The sequence below is a fragment of the Copadichromis virginalis genome, linkage group LG1 (assembly GCF_057382275.1).
Source record: "Copadichromis virginalis isolate Kocher_CV1m ecotype Utaka linkage group LG1, C_Virginalis_male_GT1.1, whole genome shotgun sequence".
Classification (NCBI taxonomy): Eukaryota; Metazoa; Chordata; class Actinopteri; order Cichliformes; family Cichlidae; genus Copadichromis; species Copadichromis virginalis.
In genome coordinates, this window is record NC_140618.1 from 1,665,595 (window position 1) to 1,690,371 (window position 24,777).

Genomic DNA, 24,777 nt, shown 5'->3' on the forward strand with positions numbered 1-24,777 from the left:
AACTTTTCCTTTGGACTTGGAGCTGGCTAAAACCTCTTTGGGTGGGGGTGCAAACATTCCTCCATGCAGGAAAAACCCTGCACACACACACACACACACACACACACACACACACACACACACACACACACACACACACACAGATTTATACTCTGCTCCTGGATGAGTTAGGAGGAGGAGGAGTGCACCTTTGTGTGTACAGCTGACAGGAACGAGCACATCGATCGGTTTCCATCCGCGCAGGAACGTGTCAGTGCTGCTCACCGGCAGCCTGCACTGACTTGCAGCTCCATCCTTTCACCAGCCTGCTACAGCTTCTCTCCACCCCTGTGTGGAGTTGTTTATCTTTACCCATCTATCCGATCATGGTGTGACAGTGTGAACGGCACAAATCCGATATTTTCAAATCTGATCTGGGTCACTTTCGTATGTGGTGCTGAATCCAATACATTTAGAAAGCTGCTGTTTGATGGTCACGTTGCATTAAATCCGTCTTTTACGTCACTGACACAAGACAGACGCCGATTATCAGCGCCGGAGAAGACATCGCAAACGCTTCCTGGCCATCCAGTGTAGATGTCAGTGAAACTGTTGGGAAGACAACGTGAACATTTTATTTGTTCTGTATAAGCTGCAGATTCTGACAGAAATCTGCAGCTATCCTTTGCAGAAACATGAAGCTCTAAAAGCTGCAGTTCCTCTAACGTCCAGCAGAGGCAGCAGTGAGTCAGTCCCCGTAGACCCCCATGTCCAAACTTTACAGCAGAAACTGGTCTCTGTGGATCTTTCCCTCCTTCATAATAACATGCATTAGGGGCGTGGCCTCTCTGACTGACAGGTGGATGGTGACACAGGCGGCTGTAGCTGCTAGCTGTCTGCTAGCTTCACCTGAACTGGACCTCTGAGCTGTGTTTGTGCTGTTGGAGCCTTTTAATGACATCATGTGACCAATAACATGGCTGCTGTGAGGTCACTGCACTAACAGACCGACCAAGAAGCCTGAGATCTAATTTAGTTTGTGAAATCTGAGGATTTAATTGGATACTGCCATATTGTCTGTGGATGGAAAATAAAAAATAGCTGAGGCCGAGGGTCAAAGAGTGAGTTTGTCTATTCATCCATCAATTCTTTCGTGTTTTTTAATAATTTAATAAACCTGTTTAACATGTTTACTCCACAAATACAGCAAACAGTAAATCCTCCGTGTTTTACTACTGACTCCATCTTTAGGGTTAGAAAAACAAACTCGTGGCTTATTTCTGTCAATAGAGACACAATGAAAGGCGATACAGAGAGTAAACTGTGTACAGGCAGTACAACAAATGCTCACAGCAGTAAGTATTACTTACGTAACTGCAAACAGCTGACATTGCTTATTAGCGCACATGCATTCCCATCTAAGTCGTTGGCGGGCTCCTGAGCTGCAAATCCACGCCAACCTATCAGGTTACACCACGTTCAGTGAGGAAAGACGTCTTTCGGCGTCTCTTTCAGGAGTGCCGTTTAGCAGCATCAACACTGTAAACAAAGCGCTTCCTGTTTCTGTCACCGTCAGCTTCTCCAGCCAGCACGGTGACGGATGTCTCTGAGCGAGTAATCAAGCCTCCGTTTATTTTGGATCAGCTGATCGTTAAACTGATGGATGAGGCCGCGGTGCGCGAAGCTCAGCGACGACGCTGCACGAGTACAGAGAGCCGGAGCGCTTTCACTGAAATGTACTGACGACTTCAAGTGAACACAAACTTTACTGACACTTTGTTGTATGGAGGGAAAACCGATGACGGATTAATTTGGACTATTTGATTATTAACGAGTCCCCAAAGATTACAGCAGTAAATGAGACCACACGTTCCCACTCCTGTTTGACACTGGAGTCGGTGTGTGAGGCGTTCCTGAGCTCTGCTGAGATCCTTCCTAAAGCCACTGGGCGAGATCCCAAAATCCATCCCAACCTCCAGGAGCCTGTAGAAGCACGTCTGGATCCCAAACTCTAAAGCTGAGGCCTCAACATGCCCAACAAACCCACAGGAATACCCTCGTGTTTGCAGCCTGACGTTAATCTCTAAACTGAAGACGCTGAAGCTCCAGCAACACCAGCAGATGAACCAGTTTCTCCACCTGCTGCAGCTCTCTGGGATCATCTCTGATGGTGGAGTTAATTAATCAGTGTGACTCCTGGGAAAGTGTAGAAGTGCAAACTGGGCGGGTTAAACTTTTCAGTTTACCAAATGATGGCGACTCGGTCAGGAAAGAGTGGCGGCAAATGAACTTTCAAAATAAGACTAAGATGGGATCCATTCTCCTGGATGGATAAAAATCAAACCTGTTAAGCCACCGACACGCTGCCTGTTAATACATATCTAACTGATGGAGCTGCTGCTCCTCCACATCAAAAGGAAGCAGATGAAGTGGTCCAGTGTCACCCAGCATGCCTCCTGGATGACGTGTTTTGGGTACGCTCTACTGGGAGGAGAGATTACGTCTCTCGGTTTGGGAACGCCTCAGCGTGTTTGTTTTTAGATTTGTTCGATTTTAGGCTACACCTGTACCTGGGTAAGCGTGACCGCTGAAAAAACTATGAGCTTAAGCTGGTCTCAGCCAACACAGGTGAGCTCCAGGCTGCAGGTAAGAAGGTGCAGTTGAATGAGTAAATATAGGAACATCAGAGGATCAGAAAAGCGTCACAGAAACAGACTTGTGCACTTTAAACGACTCCAACACTAAACAGGACCAAACCTCCGTGCCTCGTCATCTGGAAGCCAGTTCCACAAACCTCATTGAGTTCCAGTTTACCCACAGGAGTGGAGGTTACAGTTTGCACATGAGACCCATCTGAGGCTCCAACAGCTGCAGGCGACTCTGCAAACACACTCACTACCAGCACTCCAAACCACCCCTTACTTCCTGTCTTGCAGCCCTCCACCGTCCTGACCGTCGGCTGTATTTGCCTCCTTTCTTTGCCCAACCTCCACGTGAACCTCACCCTCTGTCATCACAGGGCCCATAAAACACACAGCCGGCCAGAGGGCGAGACCGCGGGGTAATAAAGTCTTTGACAGAGCATCTGTCCTCGCCGGCCGTAGCTGCACAGCCCCAGCTTTGACTGATGTAACCCTCAAGGCTGCAAACAAAACGGTGGGGCCGATATTCTTCAGTTTACGTCGGCACTGACGTCTGCTCATCTCCGTGAACCGAGCTGAGGCTCAGACGAGCCCGAGACAACAGAGGAACGGAGGGAGGGGCCTGTGTGCTCGCCAAGCTGATTTATGTGAATGTGGACGTAAAAAAGATACAGCACGCCGCTACAAAGGATTTCCCCCCGCGCTCGCCAAACTTTCTGCAGTGAGTCAGCGCGTGTGCTCTCTCCTCTAATGAGAACCAGCTCTGTGGGCCTGAAACTGGAGAAGAAGCAGCAGCACGCTGGGATCGTACTCACACTGGTCCTCTCCCATCACAATTTCACTACAACGGCTGAAATCTCCTGCTGTGACTCACACTCTGAAATGCAAGCTCCACATCGAGCGTGGCGCCGCGCTGCGCACGAAAGGTGTAGAGTGAGGATGCCCTCTTCCTCCTCCTGCTCCTCCCTCGTGTTTCTGAAAGCTGCTGAGCTGCATCAGTGCGGATGAGACAAGGAGAAGGAAATCCAGGTAAGAACAGCCAATCAGCGCCTCCCACCTGACCCCACAGTCAGCTCATTCTTTATGTACAAAAACTTCACAGTTTTTAATGAAGACATGAAGAACGTTTCATCTCATGAATATTTCACAGAGCCACGAGTCCTCCGACGTGGCTCCAGATTTGACTCTTATCATGTTTGAGCCGTCGTTGCGTCTTCAAACTGAGCCACAGTCTGAGGACTAAACCTGGTTTTGCAGCAGCATCAGAGTCACAGTTTGAATAAACCATGCACCAGTTTAGTATCTGTGACAGGAGCAGATCCAGTACTGGTCCCTGTATGGAGGACCATGAGTGCCAAAATAAACAAATAACTAAATCATTAAATAATCAATTCAATGTGTATTTTATGTTTTTTTTTATTAACTTCCAAGTTTCAATAAATTCATGGCACACCTAATTATTCATAGATCTATTTCCTACCACTTCTCCCAGTTTGGGTCTGAGCACAGAAGCCCACACTTCCCTCACCCCGCCCACCTCTCCCAGCTTATCCAGTCAGATGACAGATGCCATCTCTCCAGTGAGTCCTGGGTCTGCCACAGGGCCTCCTCCCAGTAGGACACGTGGATGTGGAGGAGCAGCAGCTCTACTCCGAGTCCTCTCGAATGACGGGACTGCTCCACCCCATCTCTAAGGAAGAGCCCCGCCCCCTCTCAAAAGAAACACGTTTTATCGGCGACCGTGGGTGAGGGCAGGAACACAGATGGGCCAGTAAATCCACAGCTTCACTTTTAAGCCCAGTCTCACGCTCCACTCTCCCCTCCATCATGAACACGACCCCGAACTGTAATTAATTAATGACACATTTAATGAATCATTTAGCAACATAGTTACTTCATTTGGTCCTCCTGGTCCTCCGTACCCCGGGATGTTTGATTGGTTTTCTGGTCATTCACTGGAGGAAACAAAGTGCATTCTGGGTAAACGTTGTGAATCAGCCTGAGGAAATAGAAACATTTCTCGGTGTTGAATCACAGAAACATCTGTGCGTCTGAACGGAGCACAGAGATGAGCCCACTGTTTCCTGTCTCGTCACAAAGCGTCGCAGAGAGTGACACCGTCCTGACGTTCCTGCGGATAAACAGTATTTAAAATGGCTGACGGCGTGATTCTCTGGCTCTAACGCAACACTAATCGCTGCAGCTTTGGCTCCTGACTCCTGCATCAAACCTCTTCCCGCTCCGAGTCGCAAGTTTCCTGAAACGCAGCCAGAGGGAGATTTCCAAACTTCAAAGCAGAGATTCAGATTTTTCTCTCCAACTGAAATAACAGATCACTTCACAGTCTTCACTCATCAGCTAAAATACAACATCAAAGCAAAAGAATCTGAGCTTTAACGCTGATAAACCTTTAATATTCAAGTCTGACTGGAGGCCGGGGGCCACGCTCCGCCCAAAGTGCCTCCACAGTCTGACAAATGCTGGGTTTTAAAAAAAGAACCAGTCAGAGCCCAAAGAAACATCTGGAAGTTTGTGGCTTTGTCCAAAGATGAAAATCCCCAAAGTGCTGAATTTATTCTCATTTTATTACCAAGTGTTTGCCACCTCGTCCACCACAGCGCGCCAACACAGAGAAGAAACCGCAGTCGTGCTTTCTGTGAAACGCATTCAACACCGTAAAACTACAACGAACTACAAACATGGCCGAGGTTCCTCGCTGCGTTCATGGATACCGCACCTTCACACAGAGAGGGGAGATGCCCCTCTTAAACCATCATCCTGAATGCGGAGACCCCACACGGCTGTGTCCGAGTCTCCGCCCACGAACACACCCCCATCCACCACTATAATAAAATCTGCAGATGATGCAACGGTCGTCAAACTTACAAGCTTAAGGTGGCACCAAAGAGTCAGTCACAGACTCGAGCAGAACAGGAAGTACAACCCAGCAGCTGTGTGTGGAGGAACGCCGTCCGTCTGTTGGGGCTGAACCTCCAGCCTGGTCAAAAAAACAAGCCCAGCAAAGGCTGTTCTTCCTACGGAAGCTGAAGCACGCTCCCCGTGAATCTGCTGCTGAACTTCTACAGGATCGCCACTTAGAGCACGAACGCCATCACGGGTGGGTCAGAAGCTGCAGAGCTGCACAGCTGAAGCGTGAGGTGACCTACACCCTGCCACCCTCTACTCAAACTTCCTCCATCGAGCAAACGATGCAGACAATCCCACACAAACAGACAGAGGGACAGCTTTCACCCCGCACACAGACCCCATCAGGACGATCATAAAAATCTATTATCTCCTGATTTATTATCGTCTATTTATTAATTTTTTATTATCTGTTCTTTTGTGGTGGGCACGAGAGGTGCCAGTCTAAGTTTTATTGTAATGGATCATCTATTTAACGTCCACCAGGTGAGCAGTTCACCTGTTCTACGAAACAAAATTCATGCAAACTGAAGGTTTCTGACCTGCTCAGGTTACTGATGAATCAGTGCAGCTGCAGTGTAACGATGGCTAATGAAGCCGGTGTGTGTGTGTGTGTGTGTGTGTGTGTGTGTGTGTGTGTGTGTGTGTGTCAGATATTTGGCTGCTTTGTTCTTCTGCTTACTCGAGAGCTTTCGTCTCTTTGGCAGATGAGGTAATGGTTCGGCTTCCCGAATGCGGTAAAACATCATTTTTTACAGGCCGGCGCTGATGTGGCCGTTTCCTCTGCGAGCTCGCTTGTTGAAGCCGCTGCTTTGTTGTGGGTGCAGCTCTGTGGACGCACACGGCAGCTGTGAAACCGTACGGCTCCACGGACATCAGCCAAACGCGTCTCCTTTTGTCTGAAAGTCATAAAGTTTGTAACAGCGAGGATCTCGTTACAGTCACGTCAGGCCTCTCGATCTGATTCAACAATTTACCGTAAACGCAGAGACCTGAGTAACGAGCCTCCGCCGCCTGTCGTGGCTTTGCCGTGAGTCACTGTGGTTAAAGCGTGGGAATGCGCGCTCGCTGATAGATACCTGGGTCCAGCGTGGGCGTCGTTTATCCTCTCAGATCGTTTCTATTTGGCTAAAAATGTCTTCATTTGTTGTTAACGGCATATTTGTTTAAATCAAAGAGCTTCCACCGACTCAAACAGGCCTTGTTGGTCTTCCTTGTTGCATCACTGCGCGTGCATTTAAATGTATTTACTGATCATCCAATAATGTCAGACGGGAGCGGCCGAGCAGCCAAACGGAGCCAATAAAAACCTGCTTTAAAGAAAACTCAGTGAGCCGAGCGGCGCTGAAGAAGCAGCAGCACAACGGTGAGGATTCAGCAGCTGGTGCGGTCAGCACTGCCAGCATTACAGCTATCAATCACATGAGCTGCTGTTTACCCACCACAGCTTTCCTGTTGGCTCAATAAACGGCTGTGAAAGCCTTCTGCCCACGTTCACTGAACCTTTGTCCAAAACAGAAGTGCCTCCGAGAGTCCTTTAAACACCGGGCTCGCTCCCGTTAAAGTGTAGAAGAAACTGTTCCTAACTTTGTGAGAAGCTTCAGTTTAACAGAAGCTGGTAACTCCAACTGAAGCTGACCGATATCTACGCTGGCTCGAGCTTGTTAACCAGCAGCTTAAAGCCCTGCGTTTCCTCTTCTTGTCACATGGATTCTAACTTACGAGCAATCCAGCGAGGCTTGGTTGAGTACTCTGATTACTTTTGCTTCACACATCACCAGCTGCTCCTGGCCTGGTCTGAAACAGGTTTGTGGTTTCCTGCAGTTTCCTGGAGGATGCTGACTCGTCATCAGAGGCCGATTCCTGCTCTCGCTCTCAGACGTGTCCTGGAAACCTAAACGTGGCGTTGCTCTAGCAGCGATGTTGTTTTTAATCTCATAAAAATTCATACCCGTGTTATCATGGATGACATGATACAGCGCAGCCCTGCTGGACACTTCCAAACTAACTGAATATCCGGGAAGGATCCGGGAAGTCGAAGAAATGTTTTCATGTCGAGATCTTAATGAACAATATTTAAAACTTGACATTTTTCTTTCCCCCTGAGCTTCCTTACAGACTAATGAACCGAAATAATCGAGGACACGTAATCAGAGTTGTTCTGCGTCTATTACTTGAGGAGGTCTGAATGACGATGCAGATCAAACCAGCTCAAACTGAGAAAAGCTTAAATATTTTTATTCAAAACTACAGTCGAACATTTCTTACTGGGAAAAGGTGTTAACAGTGTTTAAGACTCAACGCACAATACAAGTCTTTAGTAAGAGCTGCTAAACTTTAAGGCCAAACCCAGAGGAACCTTTGAGGGTGGAAGGGGTTAAAAACAGAAACGACCTGGATAAAAACGTTGCCCCGCCTCTGCTCGTCTTTGCTAAACCATCAAACAGCAGAACTTCATGTCCCACAGGGCCCCAGGTGTCACTGCAAGGAGAGCTTTCCACTGTAGTAAATTATACAGCACATTCCTGAAGCATGACTCTCACACACACACACACACACACACACACACACACACACACACACACACACACACACACACACACACACACACACACACACACACACGGCTCACTGACGCTACAAAGAGTTCAAATCAGCAAACAGGAGCGAGCGAAGTCAAGGACAGAGTCCAGAGTCGGCGTCCCTGAACTCGGGGATCGATGTCCAGCTCGGAGCTGCGGCCGTATCACATTCCCATCATTTATTCAGCAGGACGGCGAGGAGCAGGAGGGGGCGAGCCGACGACGGAGGACGGCGTGATGGATGCAAGCACAACAACAGGGAGACACTTTCACTCTGCTTGCTTCACAGTTCAGGAGCTTCAGGATTCATCGGTGCTGTCAGCCTCACCTGGATCGGAGGCTCGTACCGACACGCTTCAGCTCAGCTGAACAATTAATAACGTTGATAAAGTAAAAGGCTGGAAACAGTCCAGGACGTTACCCTGGAGACATATTTAACAGACTTAATCATTCAATCGTTTATAAAACACTAAACATGAAGATCTTAGAGGCTTTACTGGCCTTTCAGAGTCTGGTGATCATCAGTAGGGTGATATGGTACTACAAGGTCATTAAGATAAGATGGGGCCTGATTATTTAAGACCTTGTATGTGAGGAGCAGGATTTTGGATTCTGGGTTTAACAGGAAGCCAATGAAGGGAAGCCAAAACTGAAGGCTTTTCAGGGAGTTTTTAGGACATCCTGATAATAATGAATTACAGTCGTCCAGCCTGGAAGGAATAAATGCATGAACTAGCTTCAACGTTAGCCTTTTTTTTGGCTGCTCTGTTGGTCCTCGTCCAACTTTTGGAGCCGGTCTCGAGTGCAGATTAGAGCTTCTGGTGCTTCAGCATTGCTTTGATATCAGCTTTTTGACCTGCTGCCAGGTCCTCTGTCTGACTGCAGTAACCCAAAGATGACTGAAAGTGCTGCCGAGAACACGAGGCAGAGGGAGCATGCTTCAAAATGCTTCAAAATATCATCTTAAATCAGGAAGAAGATGATGTTGCTGATCTGGCAGCAGCTGTAGCCGACCAGGCTGAGCACGGATCAGTCTCTGTGTCACTGGAGCACAGCTGAAAGCATCTTTTTAGATGATAAAATGCACCACAAACACTCGTAGATCATCCTGTTTCACCTCACTATCATCTTCATCCTCCTCCTCCTCCTCATTACGTAAGGTTACTGAAGCATTCTGAGCATGCCGCGGCTCCAGGGAGCCAAAACAAGGTGCACCGCTGCAGGGCTGAGCAGCTTCAAAGCTTCTCCCACACCAAAGAGCTGAGAGCCGTTTGCATATCGTGCACATTTATGCAAATAGATGGAGCCGGAGTTTCCTAATCCACGAGGAAGATGATGAAATCGCCAATACCGAGGCCAAGCAGATAAAAAGACAGGAGAAGGAAGAGGAGGAGTGGGTTACACTCCACATCTGCCAAAATGGAAAATGCAAATCCTCCTTTTAACACCTCTGGGCCTGAAAATACTTACAGAAGCTTTTCAAAGGTGAAGAATGATTTTACAGGCGAACAACGCGACGGCGGGTGGGTGGGATAAGCGCGGCTGGAGTCGCAGCGTCGAGGCGCAGCGCTGCGGCCGCGCTCTAATACCGTCTGCACCACCTCAGATGACCAGGAATTTGTCTGCCTCTAATCTTTTCCCACACTGAGGCAGAGTTCACGGCCCGTGCGACACGAAGCTCGGCAGGCGAGAAGGGGTTAACGCGCCCTAAAGGGGATCAAAGCCTCTTTTAAATGGGAGCAAATCAGCCCAACGAGCTTACACTGCAACACACACACACGGATACCAGCAGGTCCGTCCTGCACTCCACCGACCTGCGGACAGGAAACCATCCTCTCACACACAGAAGAGAACTTTCTTTGTGAAAAGCTCGGGTAGGTCCTTCGCTACTACGCTTCCTATTAGCTGTACGTGAGCATGTGGAGGCGTGGCTTCAGAGGGACGTTCAGGAAAAACCTGGAACTAAACTCAGACACAAAGCGAAACGCAGTGAAGCCAAGTTTGCGTTTAAGGGTAAAAATCTGAAGAATGCTCGACATCCAAGCTGCCTGTTGATGTGTCAGAGCCCTCGCTGCGTGGATCTGACACATCAACAGGTCTACGTAACACTCCTGCTTCCTCCGACGGTTTAGAGCTCCAAACTCTCCAGCGTTAAACCAACATTTAGAGAACAGCTCAGCATTAACTCTCATTAACTCACAAACTGCTTAAGTGAACACAAACAGGGACGCAGTCTGATAACAAACCTGCACGCGGGGTCGTAACGCTAGGGCTGTGCGATATGACCAAAACTTCATGTCCCGATATAAGACTTCTATCGTCCCGATAACGATATAAATCACAAAAATGTAACATTTCCTGTAAATTCTGTGAATCTCGGGCAGCTCGACTGGTGTGAAGTGTTTCCAGCTGCGCGTCCTTCACCCGGAGTCGAGCGTTTTAGCCGATGCATGAAACGATACATTTTTAGACGTAAGGTGTATTTATTACACGGCGTGCTGCGGGTTGCCTGTTCTAACGTTTGAGTCTAAGGTTTATTTTTTAGCACGTGGCGGCTCTTTTTTACTTCTCATCCGTAAATAATCTTTCACGTGATTCAGTTTATTTTGATGCATCTCAATCATCCCGGAAAGTAAATCTCCAAAAGTTGATTCTGTTCTTCGCGTTTTGTGGGAGAAACGTTTCGTCACTCATCCAAGTGACTATTTTGAAAAGTCTCAACAGGATCTTGAGCTTTATTGTGAAAGGTTTATGTGGAAAATAAACAAGCGGACACGCGAAGGTGTTACCGTCGTTGTTGCTAACGACAACGCATAAAAACAGGCGCTTGTCCGTCTGTAGTGTGGTTGTATTAAATATAAGAGAAAGCGAGAGCTGTAAGAAATGAATACAGCCTCTACAGTGACATCAGAACCATGAACAAATATTGCTGTAAACAGTTTATTTTGCGACACCACCAAACAAACGACAGCGTGAAATGAAACGACAGATGTTTTTATATCGTCATCCGATATATATCGTTATATCGAACAGCCCTACGTAACGCCGCCGTAAAGCCGACTGCAGGATGCGGGCTTCGTGGGTAAAGCGAGTGTTAAACTTGCAGATACAAGCGGGGGTCGCTGCAGGACACGAGTGGGCGTCCCTCAGACTGATCCAGGATCAGACGATCAGCCCGATCACAGAGGGAGAAATCGTATTTGATGCCTGCTGAACTGAAGACATTTCTTTGTAAATGATCAACTGTACGGCCCGGCTGGGTCGACATAAACGACCCCAAAGTGTTTGATAAAGGACACAAACCCACAGACAGATGAGCAGGTTTTTGGGAGCACAGTCAGCTTCACCTTGGTTTGAAACTGTAAGGAGGACAAATCAAGAGAGGATGTCAGCTACGAGCATCTGTGGAATGGAGGTAAACTCTAATAAAGTTATAACAGTGGACATGCTGAACACCGCAGCTCCATGCTGGTCCCGTCTTACTGGGCAGCTGTGGAGACTACCAGTCCATCCTGAGACCTCACCTGTCCAGTGACTGTAGATGAATGTGGCCTCATTCATTTATAGTCCAAAGGTCACGTGTTCTGCCCGTGAGGATTGATATACAAAGGTAGCAGACGTGGTGTCAGTCTGAAGACGTTCACGCTGTGTGGAGGGAACTAAAGACAAAACCATGAGGAGTGTACAGAGGCCTGTAAACGCTGCTGTCACGCTGAGTGGGTAAAGGCCCTCTGAGGAGCCATGAATTACACTCTGCCTCAGGGTTAATTAAGCGTTCGAGTGGGTGAGGCAGAAAGGTCGCAGGACCTGCACATCGCAGGAAACACCGCTGGTAACATCCAGGCCGTGTCCTCTGAATATTAGCTCTGACAGGAAAATCCTTCGGTTTGTGCTTTCAGGCATCAGCCGACTAACGTTTGCTCCACATTTTTATTTTAACATGTGAAATCATGACAGGAGCCTCTGCTGGTTGCTGCTCTGACTTCTCTCTGATTGGTTCATCTCCAACGTGGAAGAAAGCGATGCTCACGGTGGCTTCGGTACCACAGGTGCACGTCTATTTCAGGAGCTCGTGTTTTACACTCAGTTAGCACTGAGGTGGTGAGTTCAGCTGCTTATCCAGTGTAGCTATGCTGTGCAGAGATAAACTCCTTTTTGTCCGTCTCTCCTCCACTCCTGAGACCATCTCCTCATCAACAGCCTTCCACTCATCTCAGCCCAGATTAAGACCTTAAAATGCTTTGATTTTTCTCAAAGGTCTTTATTTGTCTGAAAAGTTCAGCTCGAGGAGACAGAAACATTCATAAGGAAGACCTTGTGTTTCCTGCCTTCAGCTGTGACCACGCTGGCTGTGGACAGCTTGTTGAAGAGCTCGCTCGTTCTGGAGGGACTCAGAGTACAGCCGCTACTTCTCCATATCAACACAAGTCAGCTGGAGGGCTCCAGGATCTGATAGAGACGCCTCCTAGTCACCTCCCAGGTGAGGTGTTTCGGACGTGTCCTACAATGAAGGGACACCGGAGCAGATCCAGGACACACTGCAGAGATTAGGTCTGTAGGACTGTTCGGGAACGCTGCAGTGATGAGTTGGTGGCTGGATGGACTTGTAGTCACCGCAGCTAAGAGTTGTACTCGACAGCAAACTCTGTCATCGGTGAAAATGTTTAGCTGCAAACTGTTCTTCCAGATTTTGGGCCTGTATTTGTAAAGCACTTTACACGTCCATCCACACACACATTCACACACTGGTGATGGCAGCTACGTTGTAGCCACAGCCACCCTGGGGCGCACTGACAGAGGCGAGTCTGCCGGACACTGGCGCCACCGGGCCCTCTGACCACCACCAGTAGGCAACGGGTGAAGTGTCTCGCCCAAGGACACAACGACCGAGACTGTCCGGTAAATTAGCTAAAGATGCCATACACTGGTGGCAATTGATAAAGTCTGAGGATAACGAGGCCACTCTGCAAACAAGGAATAACATTTTGGAAGATGAACCCCTCGACTTGGAGATGATGAGCGCTCTGTTGACGAAACAATGAATGTGCTCGGTGTTGACAGGAGAGGCCTGAAGAGATCCACTAATGCTCAGCTAAGAACATTTATAATTCATTCAACCGCAGGGAAACCTGGAGTAGATCTAAGCTGCCGGGCAAAGACACACACTTTGTGCGAGAGTCAGTGAAATAAATCACAGATTATTATCAGGCTCATTTAAAAGCTGCAGCAGAAAGTTAATAATTCATCAGGTCAGTCGCCATCGCATCGTTACAGTCTAGTCCTGCGCTAATCTTCTCAAACAGCAGGTCATAAAAGTGGTGAGAAAGATATGCTAGTGCAGACACATCACACTGTTAATCCAGGATCCCAGAGCATGTCCTTAAAATCCAGACAGGTACGTGGATAAAGGCCAGACAGGTGTAAAGAGTGTGGTTGTTGGCGCATGAAAGCCACACAGACTCAGATAAGGATGGAAACATGTTCAAGTAGAAGCTGATAAGACTGTGTGTGATTTCTGAGGCAGATACTCTGCAAGCATGAGCTGGAGCTGCGCGAGCAGCAGCAGAGGAAGCAAAGCTGAGCAAATCTGTGTGTGACCGCACACACACACACACACACACACACACACACACACACACACACACACACACACACACAGGTTTGAATAAATCAAAGAGCTTCGGCTTAATTTCAGTCGATGCTGAAACTCATGACTGCGTCTGACGGCCTGAGACATCAGCTGGAGCGGCGAGATAACACCAAGGTTACTTTTCCACAGCCCGGACACGAACACTGTTCTGAAAACGGAGCCTGAAAACCAGCTGGACCAGTACACGCAACCCCCTTTAAGTCCCACAGCTCACAGTCAGCTGAGGGTGGGAACACAGACCGACAGGTAAATCAGCGGCGTCGCCTTCACGCTCTGATCGTACCACAGCATCCTGGCAGCGACGCCTCTGTGACATCATGCAGAGTACAGACACCTGCACTGTAAACCCAACAACAGGCAAAGCTGTGATGGGGAGACCTTTGAAACAGCGAGCTGGATGCTGGATGGAGCTCAGAGGAACCTGAATCACGATGTTCACAACGCCACACAAGGAGCTTCACAGAGCAAAGACCCTACAGTAACACAGAGACAGCAGCTGCTGCCCTTTACTGTAAGATTAAAGGGAAAAGTCTGAAACAAACCTCTTCACGTACACATTAAACACGTATGGATACTGCAGAAAGGGAGCAGGCGGTTTTATAGGCTTGGTTTTAACAGCAGGATCAGCCGTGCCGGCGCCAAATATTATGATCTGGCTGAGAGCCGGCTGCTGACGGCGAGCGGATCCAATAAATGGTCCAGAAATAAATTCATATAAACGCAGCACAGGCTGCAGAACGTTTCTGTACGAGTCGACGGCCGTGAAACTAACGGTAAAACTGCCCAATCGCAGCCACTCGAGTGTTTAACGCCACAGATCCACCACGCGAACCTTCACCAGCAAGCACCGGGAAGCGTCGGACGAACTCGCCGTGTTTGCACCTCATGAGCCGGGATTTATAAGGAGACGCTTTATTACCTCTGAGAACGTTCTGCTGGAGCTACACACGACAGGCACAACGTGTTCAAACTCAGGAATGTTTTGTTTAACCTCTGAACTCTGACCTTTGACTCATGCAAGCATAACAAGGCTCCGAGCTCATGAAATGAGTCAGTGTTGGGTTCTTTGTTCCCAGCAGCTGTCACACCAACACATCATCGGTTGAATCTATGACTCTGTGCATGCGAGCCGGTGCTGATGAAGATCTTGTCATAGAAGTGTCCTTCATCAAGCCTGGAAGCTATTCCTGAAGATCCTCACAGAGCTGGCAGAGAGCTGCTCACACCAAACATACAGACTGTTTCTGTCTTATGTGTTTTCATGACTGCTGGTGCCACTGTCCTGCAACATATACAGACACGACACGTGGCTCAAGACTTTTGCACAGTACCATATATACATGAACAGGATCATTGTGACCCCCGACTGTCAGCGGGAGGAATCGGAGGGGTCCCCAGACTCCACCCACCTCCGCACGTGCTCCTCCTTCAACTCAGCACATCTGGAAGACAGATCACCTAAAGGCCACCAGAGGCGGTCACTGACATCATGCTGAGGTTCCACCCAGACAGGAAGGCGTGTGTGTGTGTGTGTGTGTGTGTGTGTGTGTGTGTGTGTGTGTGTGTGTGTGTGTGTGTGTGTGTAATGAGCCAGCAAAGAGAAGAATTCAGAGGTCAACACTTCCTTTGGCAAAAACATCACACATAAATGAAACTACGCTGACCTACATTCAGGCCCCGGAGCGCCTCACCCTGAGTGGACTGATTGTGGGATGTGAACAGTTCAAAAACAAACACACGCACAGATATATAATCACAAAATGCAGGTTGAGTCCTCTGGAGTCAGTTTCAGTGACAGAAGCAGACCAAAGGCATTCCTCCTCCCGCTGGAGCTGAAGCTCTGCTGCCAGCCATAATTACTGAGTCCTAAACAAACACAGCTAAACACACACACACACACACACACACACACACACACACACACACACACACACAGTGATGGAAACACTCCCTCCAAGAATAAAACACAGCTACAACCGCACAGCAGCTCTGCCCTGCTGCTGTGCAGAGTCTGATAAGCCTTCGTGCACAGCGCTTAATGCGTCGCTGCTGACGGCGTGTCGAGGTGAGCTCGTGGTTCTGACGCCGCCGCCCTGCAGGAAGGAAACTCTGGGTGTGGATTTAAAGGTTCTTCGCTGTCTCTTCTGCACTCAAACTTCACCACGGTGCACGGAGCTTGAGAGCATGAGAGATAAATGCAGCGTCTGCTTCTGAGAGCTGCGTCACAGCGGCCATCTTTTATATACAGCTATTTCTTTAAAATGGACTGAATGACCTGCAGCAGGGTAAACGTCGGGTTAATGCTGGACGTGAACGACTCTCACGCGCAGCTCTGTCAGATACAAATGTTCACAGCTGTCGTGCACGTGTGAAAACAGTGCACGTGTAATAATCTCCACTCAGAGAGGTGCAGGAGTGATGACCTGTCCCGGGACTGAACCACCAGCAGCTCAGTTTCCGACTCGCCCTGAGTCTGAGAAACTTGTTCATGTCTTCGGCTCAGAACCAGCTACGTCACTGTCAGACCAATCACAGGCCAGCTTGATAAAGTTAAAGCTTCATGCAGAAGCTGTCGTTGACATGAACAGTTTGTTGCTACTTGTGTCTTTGCAGTGCAGAATCATATTTAATTTCTCCTGCAGAAAAAGGAACCTGTGCCACAGCCCGGGCTCGTAAAGAAGCAGCTGTTTGGAGCCGCACACCTGGAAACTATTGGTGCTAAAAATCAGAAACTGGAGCTTTACTGGGAATCACTTTATATCCAAAAACACATCGGTGAGTGGTCAGCAATCATGCAGCATGCAGCAGGAAGTGACACATGCGCATGCGTGGTTCGCTGAATCATGAAAAGCTTCTGTGTTATTTAAAGCCTTGAAGTCTCAGTCAGGCCGACGCGCTCCGTCCCAGCTCCCACTCAGATCCTCCCCCACTGCCAGGCCGACGTCCTCACAGAGCATTAGGATGCAGCTTTTTGCTGTTTATGCCCCAAAACTTTGGAGCAGGGCAAACTTTACAGACGTCGCTCTTTAATCTGCCATTAAACTCTTATTTAATAATGAATCAGTAAATGACGTCCGGCTTTAGTCCGCTCTAATGGAGCACACAGAGCTGATGCACGTCTTCTTTCCAAATGTGTTTCCTTTCCTCTCTGTCCTTGATATCATTTGTATGTTCACTTTAAACCTTCACTGGTGACACGCTGTGCAAATCAAATGAACCAGGCTTGTTGTGAAACTACAATAAGTTGTAGGAGAGGAACAGTCGCAAAGAGGGAGGAAATATGAAGGAACAGAGCAGACTGATGATAAAATAATGACGGAAAGGGCAGAATGAAGTGAGCGAGTTTAGAAAAGGAAAAAGAAAGAAGGCAGCGGTCAGGAGGAGGCGCAGAGAGGAGAGTAAACAGTGTGAGGAGGCTGGAATGCGTTCAGAGGGAGAAGGCACGCCGGGGGCCGGCACACAAACCGACGAGAGCAAACAGCAGCGTTATTAGCACGGAGCTGCCAGCTGAGCCGTTATCTCACAGAGGAAGAAGACGAGCGAGCAGGCGGAGGTGCGCTGGAGCAGACGGAGCTTGGCTCCTCTGGTTCGGCCTGACGGGCGGCGGGTGGAGCGACAAATGAGAGGATGTTGACATTCCACACAGGAAGACGGACAAACAAAAGGTCCGCAGGATGGAGCGAGGCTACACTGGAGAGAAACAACCAGGCCAGATTCCACATGAAGCTCTGCACTGTTTACCCCCCAAACACACACACACACACACACACACACACACACACGCACACACAGACAGACACACACACACGCACAGACAGACACACACACACACAAACACACACAGACAGACACACACACACACACACACACGCACACGCACACACAGACAGACACACACACACACACACACACGCACACACAGACAGACACACACACACAAACACACACACGCACACACAGACAGACACACACACACACACACACACACACGCACACGCACACACAGACAGACACACACACACAAACACACAGGCTGGAAAAACATCAAAGGCAGAAACTGTTCCTCAGCACTCAGTCCTGTAAATTCTTTTAATGGTAAATAAATAAGGACCCAGAATCTGGCTGATTCTGATGCTTCAACTTTAGCATTTTGGCCACAATCATGTTGTTTTTTTAGGAGCCAAGCAACCATATTTACTCTAAACCAGCCGGTCTACCAACACCATCTGGCTTAGTCACACACACAGACAGCAGCTAATCAGTACTCGGTAACATCCATCTAAATCCTCAAATTTCACTAAGTCAGATCTCCACCTTCTTTAACGGTCTGTTAGTACAGTGACCTCACAGCAGCCATACTACTGGTCACATGATGTCATTAAAATGCTCCAAAAGGCTCCAACAGCACAAACACGGCCCAGAGGTCCAGTTCAGGGGAAGCTAGCAGTAGGGCTGGGCCATATAATAATAATAATAATAATAATAATAATAATAATAATAATAATAATGGATTGCATTTATATAGCGCTTTTCGGGACCCCTCAAAGCGCTTTACAATGCCACTATTCATTCACTCTCACATTCACACACTGGTGGAGGCAGCTACAGGTGTAGCCACAGCTGCCCTGGGGCAGGCTGACACAGTAATACCGGTATGATGTTGGGCAACGATAAGAAAATGAAATATGGCGATAGAATATGGGTAAAACGCGCATGCGCAGTGCCTTTGTTTTCATACGCGCATGGCGAAAAAAGCATGACGGCACCGCTTAATGGATTGTCGGAGCATTATGGCTATCGTAGGCGGAACCTCGCGGAGTGATACGTGCTGTGCTTCAACATGTTACCGTATTGTGTGTGTATGACCTCTTTTTAAGTTTTGTGGATATTATACATGGTTATGCTGAGGATATGTCGGCCACTTTCCACTGGAAATGCCTTTTGGTTAAACTGTCAGCAAAGAATTTGCATTTGCACTGTTACATTTTTATATAACTTTAATGCACATAAAACAGCTGCTTGTTTAAGTGAAAATACATTGATGTTTTTTTTTTGCACTAATAAAGTTGTGGAGTTGTAAAGTATTTTGTCTCGCGTCAGTTATATCGTCAGTTATATCGTTATCGCAAATTTTCAAATATATATCGTGATAAATATTTTTGGCCATATTGCCCTGCCCTAGCTAGCAGACAGCTAGCAGCTGCAGCTGTGTCACCATCCACCTGTCAGTCAGAGAGGCCACGCCCCTAATAATGCAAACTTTAAAGAGGTGATTTGCTGTATATGGTGTATCAGGCTGTAAACATGTTTACTTCTGCTGTAAAGTTTTAACGTGGGAATCTATGGGGACTGACTCACTGCTGCCTCTGCTGGGCATCAGAGGAACTGCAGGTATCTGGGCCTTTCAGCCCAGGGTGTTTTAAAAACATTATTTGATCTCTGAAAAGAACTATTTTGTGTCAGTCGGACTTTTTCTTCTCCTGAGGAAACACGCAGATGTTTCTAACAACTGTAATCATGGTTCTATTACAGCTAAGCGTCCCCGTAAGGCACGACAGAGAGCCAGCCATCAAGAGCTAACACACACACACACACGCACGCGCACACACACACGCACGCGCGCACACACACACACTGACAGAGCAATCTGAGGGGTGATTTCTGTGTGTGGTTGTCATGGAAACAAAAAGGCAAAAGGGAAGAACAAGGGCCATGTGCTGCTGGTTCAGACACTGTGTCTGATCTCTGAGACAGTGTTTACAGGAGAGACAGACGGATGGATCAGAGTCTATGTCCGGAGCCGGAGACAAGCCGAAGCGCCTGAAAGGGAGGATGGAAGGTCGGAGACGCAGGAGTACTTCTGAGGCGACACCTGAGGTGGAAACACAGAGGGTGGAAGCAGCCGAACAGATGGCGCCGTCTGCTGTGTGCAACCTCCAAACGCCTCCTGATGACACTCGGGGCGAGAATGGCAGGGACATCCCATGATGCTTCACACCCTCACATCTAATATTCTCTTTCAAATAACCTGCATCTCCATCTGTGATCCTCCTTCAGAGCAGAATCCAGCCAGATTAAGTGCTGCACATGTCATCAGACAGTACAAACTAATAACAATAATCCCCTCCTGAGGCATCTGAGTGTGTTGGCTTCCTGTCTGGGTGAGGCTCATTTTTTCTAAAAAAGTCACCCCAGCAGTCCAACTCGGTCACACATAGTAACGCAGCCGACGCCAGCTTTTACACCTCCCACAGCTTTACGGCTTTGCACTGACTCATTACTTCCAAGAAGAACTGTGAACATCCAGAGAACCTGTTAACAGCTACAATCAGCTGTCATCACATCACAAGCACGAGCAGGGATCGGTCACCGGCGAGGTTCCGCTTCAATGACAGCCCTCAATACCTGAACGCCGTCACAGACAGACGAGGACAGCAACAGTACGCTGGTCTGAATAATTGATTTCTAAAGAGAGACCCAAAGATAAATAAAAGCTGCTCGAATGTTCAGTACAGCTCGTCTCAAAAGGGAGACCACCAATCATCCTGAGGATGGAGAGCTGAAGCCACAGGTGGACCAGGTGACACACAGATACACCTACACCTACTGAAACTTTGAGTTTTAATTCTTCACATAGACCCTGTAAACAAAAGTCCATCCTTCTGCCATCTTGGCTTGAACTGAACTAAGCAGTGAGCGAGTCTGGGTTTTACCAGAGGGCTGTAACATTGAACGTAACTGTAACGGTTTAATGCAAACAGACACTGAAGTTTGATTAATCACAGGTATAATTTTACAGGTTTCTGGCTCTCAGGTAAACACACGTGTTATGATTCAATAATACAGCTAGTATGATAAGCAATCGTTACATTTTAAGTTGCACAGTCTAACCCTTCCATCACTGCTTTAGCTCCTCCCACTTTAACACAACCACTAAACAGCAGGTGGGTGGAGCTTCTATCCACTCTCTGTGACATCACACAGATCCAGGAGTAGAAAAAAGTGTGACAGACAGAGTGTTTGGAGCAGCCTGAGCTTTGGGCTCAGGGATTTTTACGTTACTGTTTAACATGAAAATGAAGCAGCAGCAGACACATGACCGGAAATAACTCTGTGACATGAATGTGCAGGCATGTGTCTGACCTGAAGCTGATCCCAAACTACACCTGAACAGTCTTTTCATAAACATATTGAACCTCACAGGTGGTGCACTGATCCTCGGGTTTACACTCGTGTCCCAGCTCCTGGGGTTTTCCGCTAAGACCACCCCTGCAGCTCGGAGTAAAGCCCTCACTCGTGGACACCCTTTTTAATTTCTGCAGAGCTCGGTCAGGGTCACAGTGAACCTCCAGAAAACCCAGCTGTGCCCTGCGGGGTCCAGGGGTCACCACCCTGCAGCCCGTGCCGTGCAGGACTCACACCCAGAGGAGACAGGCTGGAGACGTGAGGATCTCTGGTCTCGCAGAGAACAAAGTGTGTGCACAGCGCTCGTATCTGCACATCAACACCCTGAAAGTGGCTCCACGGTGGAAGCAGACGGGAGGAGCAGCTTCCCTGATATCTGACACCAGCAGCGGCTGGCACTCAAACTCAGCCCGAGGAAGAGCAGCGGAGCGGGAGGACGTACCGTGAAGGTGAGCCGGTGAGCGTCGCCGTTATTCCCGCGGAACCAGTCTCTAAATCCCGCTGAAGCAGCTCCGCGGTGCCGCTTTGACTCCAGCCGAAGCCCCGAGCAGCTTTCCGTCTCTTCTCCCGTTTTTCTTCTCCGCTCTGGATGGAAAGCAGCGAGGGCAGAAAAGGGGCGGGGCTTCATCGGCCGGCCAATCGCCCGTCGGGATGACAACAATGCACAGCGCTGAGCCAATCGGGTCAGGCGCCCAGCTTCGAGCCGTTAGCTCATTGGCTGTCTGAGCTGAACGCTCCCCTGGTTGAAAGCAGAGGAGCTCAGTTCACTGAGAGCTGCACAACAAAGCAGAGGAAGATCAGAAAGCTCGGCAAACACTCAGAAAAGATTATAATTAGTGGAATTATGAGCTGTAATCAGGAGGAACACAAACACAGCAGGATGCTGTATCTGAGGGTCGCTACTGATTTTTGTTGATCTCAGTTAATATGTAACTGAGACCAACAGTGTGATCTTATGTAGATTTTATTTAGAGTCAGATGCATTTGTCTTTGCACTAAAACGACTGAAACAATACAAATGCATACTAATATTACTCTCGCTTTTTCTCATCCATTTTCCAGCATCTACTCGGTCCACTGCGGTCCTGTGGACAGCACCTCCTCCGGCTGAAGCACATTTTCCCTCCAACCTGTCCCGGGTCTGTCTCATGGTCTCATTCTAACTGGACACCAGGAGTCATCACCTGCTGATTCACCTCTACTGCTTCCACTCCATGCAGAGCATCTGAGTGTGTCACATCACCGTATCAGGATATCGTCTCTCTGTGACATGACATAGAGCAAAGAGTAGAAAAAAAAAACAAACCGTTAGAAGCTGACAGTTATGGTGTGTTTTGGTGCATGTCCACATTATGATCATGAATTATGTGTTCAGCTCTGACTGATCTGATGGTCTGTGTCTCCTCTGCTCTGTGAATTCAGGCACCAGATATAACCATGGAGACGAAGGAGGAGGAGGTGTCACCACAACAGACCTCCTCCTTCAGCTGGGTTTGAAGTCCAGGAGCTAAACACAGACTGTCACTACTGCTGGAATCTAACCTGAAATCACTGCCTGAGTAACTGGCTGTAAACTGTCTGAGGACTCTGAGGGTGAGGATTCAGAGGGCAGGATTTAGTGGTGTCTGCGCGTCCTTTCACATTTTCACTCATTGAGTCTGTTTCACTGACAGAGCCGCAGATAAAGGGCACAAAACAGGAACTTATCTCCTGAAAGCCGCCCTGGACTAAAAGGATGTTTTACTTAATCAGCCTAAATAAGTGTCATGAGACTGTGTGAACTATGAGGAGTAAACAGAGACCGCGGTTTGCGCCCTCTGGTGGCGAGCACATCAACTGTTTCAGAGTCCGCTACGTAAACAGCTGGTTTAACCTTTGGGTGGGGGGGGGGGGGGGGACTAATAGCGCCCCCCAGCATTCCTCCAACTCAGTGAAACAGTGATAAGGTCAATCAGAAACAAACTACACACGTGAAACTTCTTCTGCGCATGCTCAGTCAGGGTTCTCATGCCACTAACTCCTTTTCTCTGAACCAAACTCTCGATGTCCTGAGCTCATTCTGGACTCACTCACTTTAACACAGCAGCTCCTAAATGGGACATTCTTATATATCATCATCGCTATTAGTATTATTAGTATAATATTGTATAATATTAATATACATTAATATATATATATATATATATATATATATATATATATATATATATATATATATATATATATATTAATGTATATTAATATTATACAATATTATACAATATTATATATATATATATATATATATATATATATATATATATATTAATGTATATTAATATTATACAATATTATACAATATTATATATATATATATATATATATATATATATATATATATATTAATGTATATTAATATTATACAATATTATACAATATTATATATATATATATATATATATATATATATAATATTGTATAATATTGTATAATATTAATATACATTAATATATATATATATATATATATATATATATATTAATATATAATATTATATATATATATATATATTAATATATAATATTATACAATATTAATATACATTAATATATATATATATAATATTGTATAATATTAATATACATTAATATATATATATATATATATATAAAAAAAAAAAAAAACACCCAGCGCGCCCCTGCGGGCGGTTTATCCTTCAAGCTCGGGTCCTCTACCAGAGGCCTGGGAGCTTGAGGGTCCTGCGCAGTATCTTAGCTGTTCCCAGGACTGCGCTCTTCTGGACAGAGATCTCCGATGTTATTCCCGGGATCTGCTGGAGCCACTCGCCTAGCTTGGGAGTCACCGCACCTAGTGCTCCGATTACCACGGGGACCACCGTTACCTTCACCCTCCACATCCTCTCGAGCTCTTCTCTGAGCCCTTGGTATTTCTCCAGCTTCTCGTGTTCCTTCTTCCTGATATTGCTGTCATTCGGAACCGCTACATCGATCACTACGGCCGTCTTCTTCTGTTTGTCTACCACCACTATGTCCGGTTGGTTAGCCACCACCATTTTGTCCGTCTGTATCTGGAAGTCCCACAGGATCTTAGCTCGGTCATTCTCCACCACCCTTGGGGGCATCTCCCATTTTGACCTCGGGACTTCCAGGTTATACTCGGCACAGATGTTCCTGTACACTATGCCGGCCACTTGGTTATGGCGTTCCATGTATGCCTTGCCTGCTAGCATCTTGCACCCTGCTGTTATGTGCTGGATTGTCTCTGGGGCATCTTTACACAGCCTGCACCTGGGGTCTTGCCTGGTGTGATAGACCCCAGCCTCTATGGATCTTGTACTCAGAGCTTGTTCTTGTGCTGCCATGATTAGTGCCTCTGTGCTGTCTTTCAGTCCAGCTTTGTCCAGCCACTGGTAGGATTTCTGGATATCAGCCACCTCCTCTATCTGCCGGTGGTACATACCGTGCAGGGGCCTGTCCTTCCATGATGGTTCCTCGTCTCCCTCCTCTTTCTTGGGTTTCTGCTGCCTGAGGTATTCACTGAGCACTCGGTCAGTTGGGGCCATCTTCCCAATGTATTCTTGGATGTTCCTTGTCTCATCCTGGACTGTGGTGCTGACACTCACCAGTCCCCGGCCCCCTTCCTTCCGCTTAGCGTACAGCCTCAGGGTGCTGGACTTGGGGTGAAACCCTCCATGCATGGTAAGGAGCTTTCTTGTCTTTATGTCAGTGGCTTCTATCTCCTCCTTTGGCCAGCCTATTACCCCAGCAGGGTACCTGATCACGGGCAGGGCGTACGTGTTGATGGCCCGGATCTT

The 24,777-nt window shown here is 47.6% G+C and overlaps 1 protein-coding gene across 1 annotated transcript in view; it reads right to left on the bottom strand.

Moving 5' to 3' along the window:
• The window catches only part of ccdc102a (coiled-coil domain containing 102A), a 61,093-nt gene extending 39,354 nt beyond the window's left edge, over positions 1-21,739 (bottom strand). Inside the window, exon 1 of the mRNA XM_085466925.1 lies at positions 21,406-21,739. Coding sequence (XP_085323051.1) covers positions 21,406-21,591 — 186 coding nt within the window. The 5' untranslated portion in view covers positions 21,592-21,739. The remainder of the gene's footprint in view (positions 1-21,405) is intronic.
• Between the last annotated feature and the right edge of the window lie 3,038 nt (positions 21,740-24,777).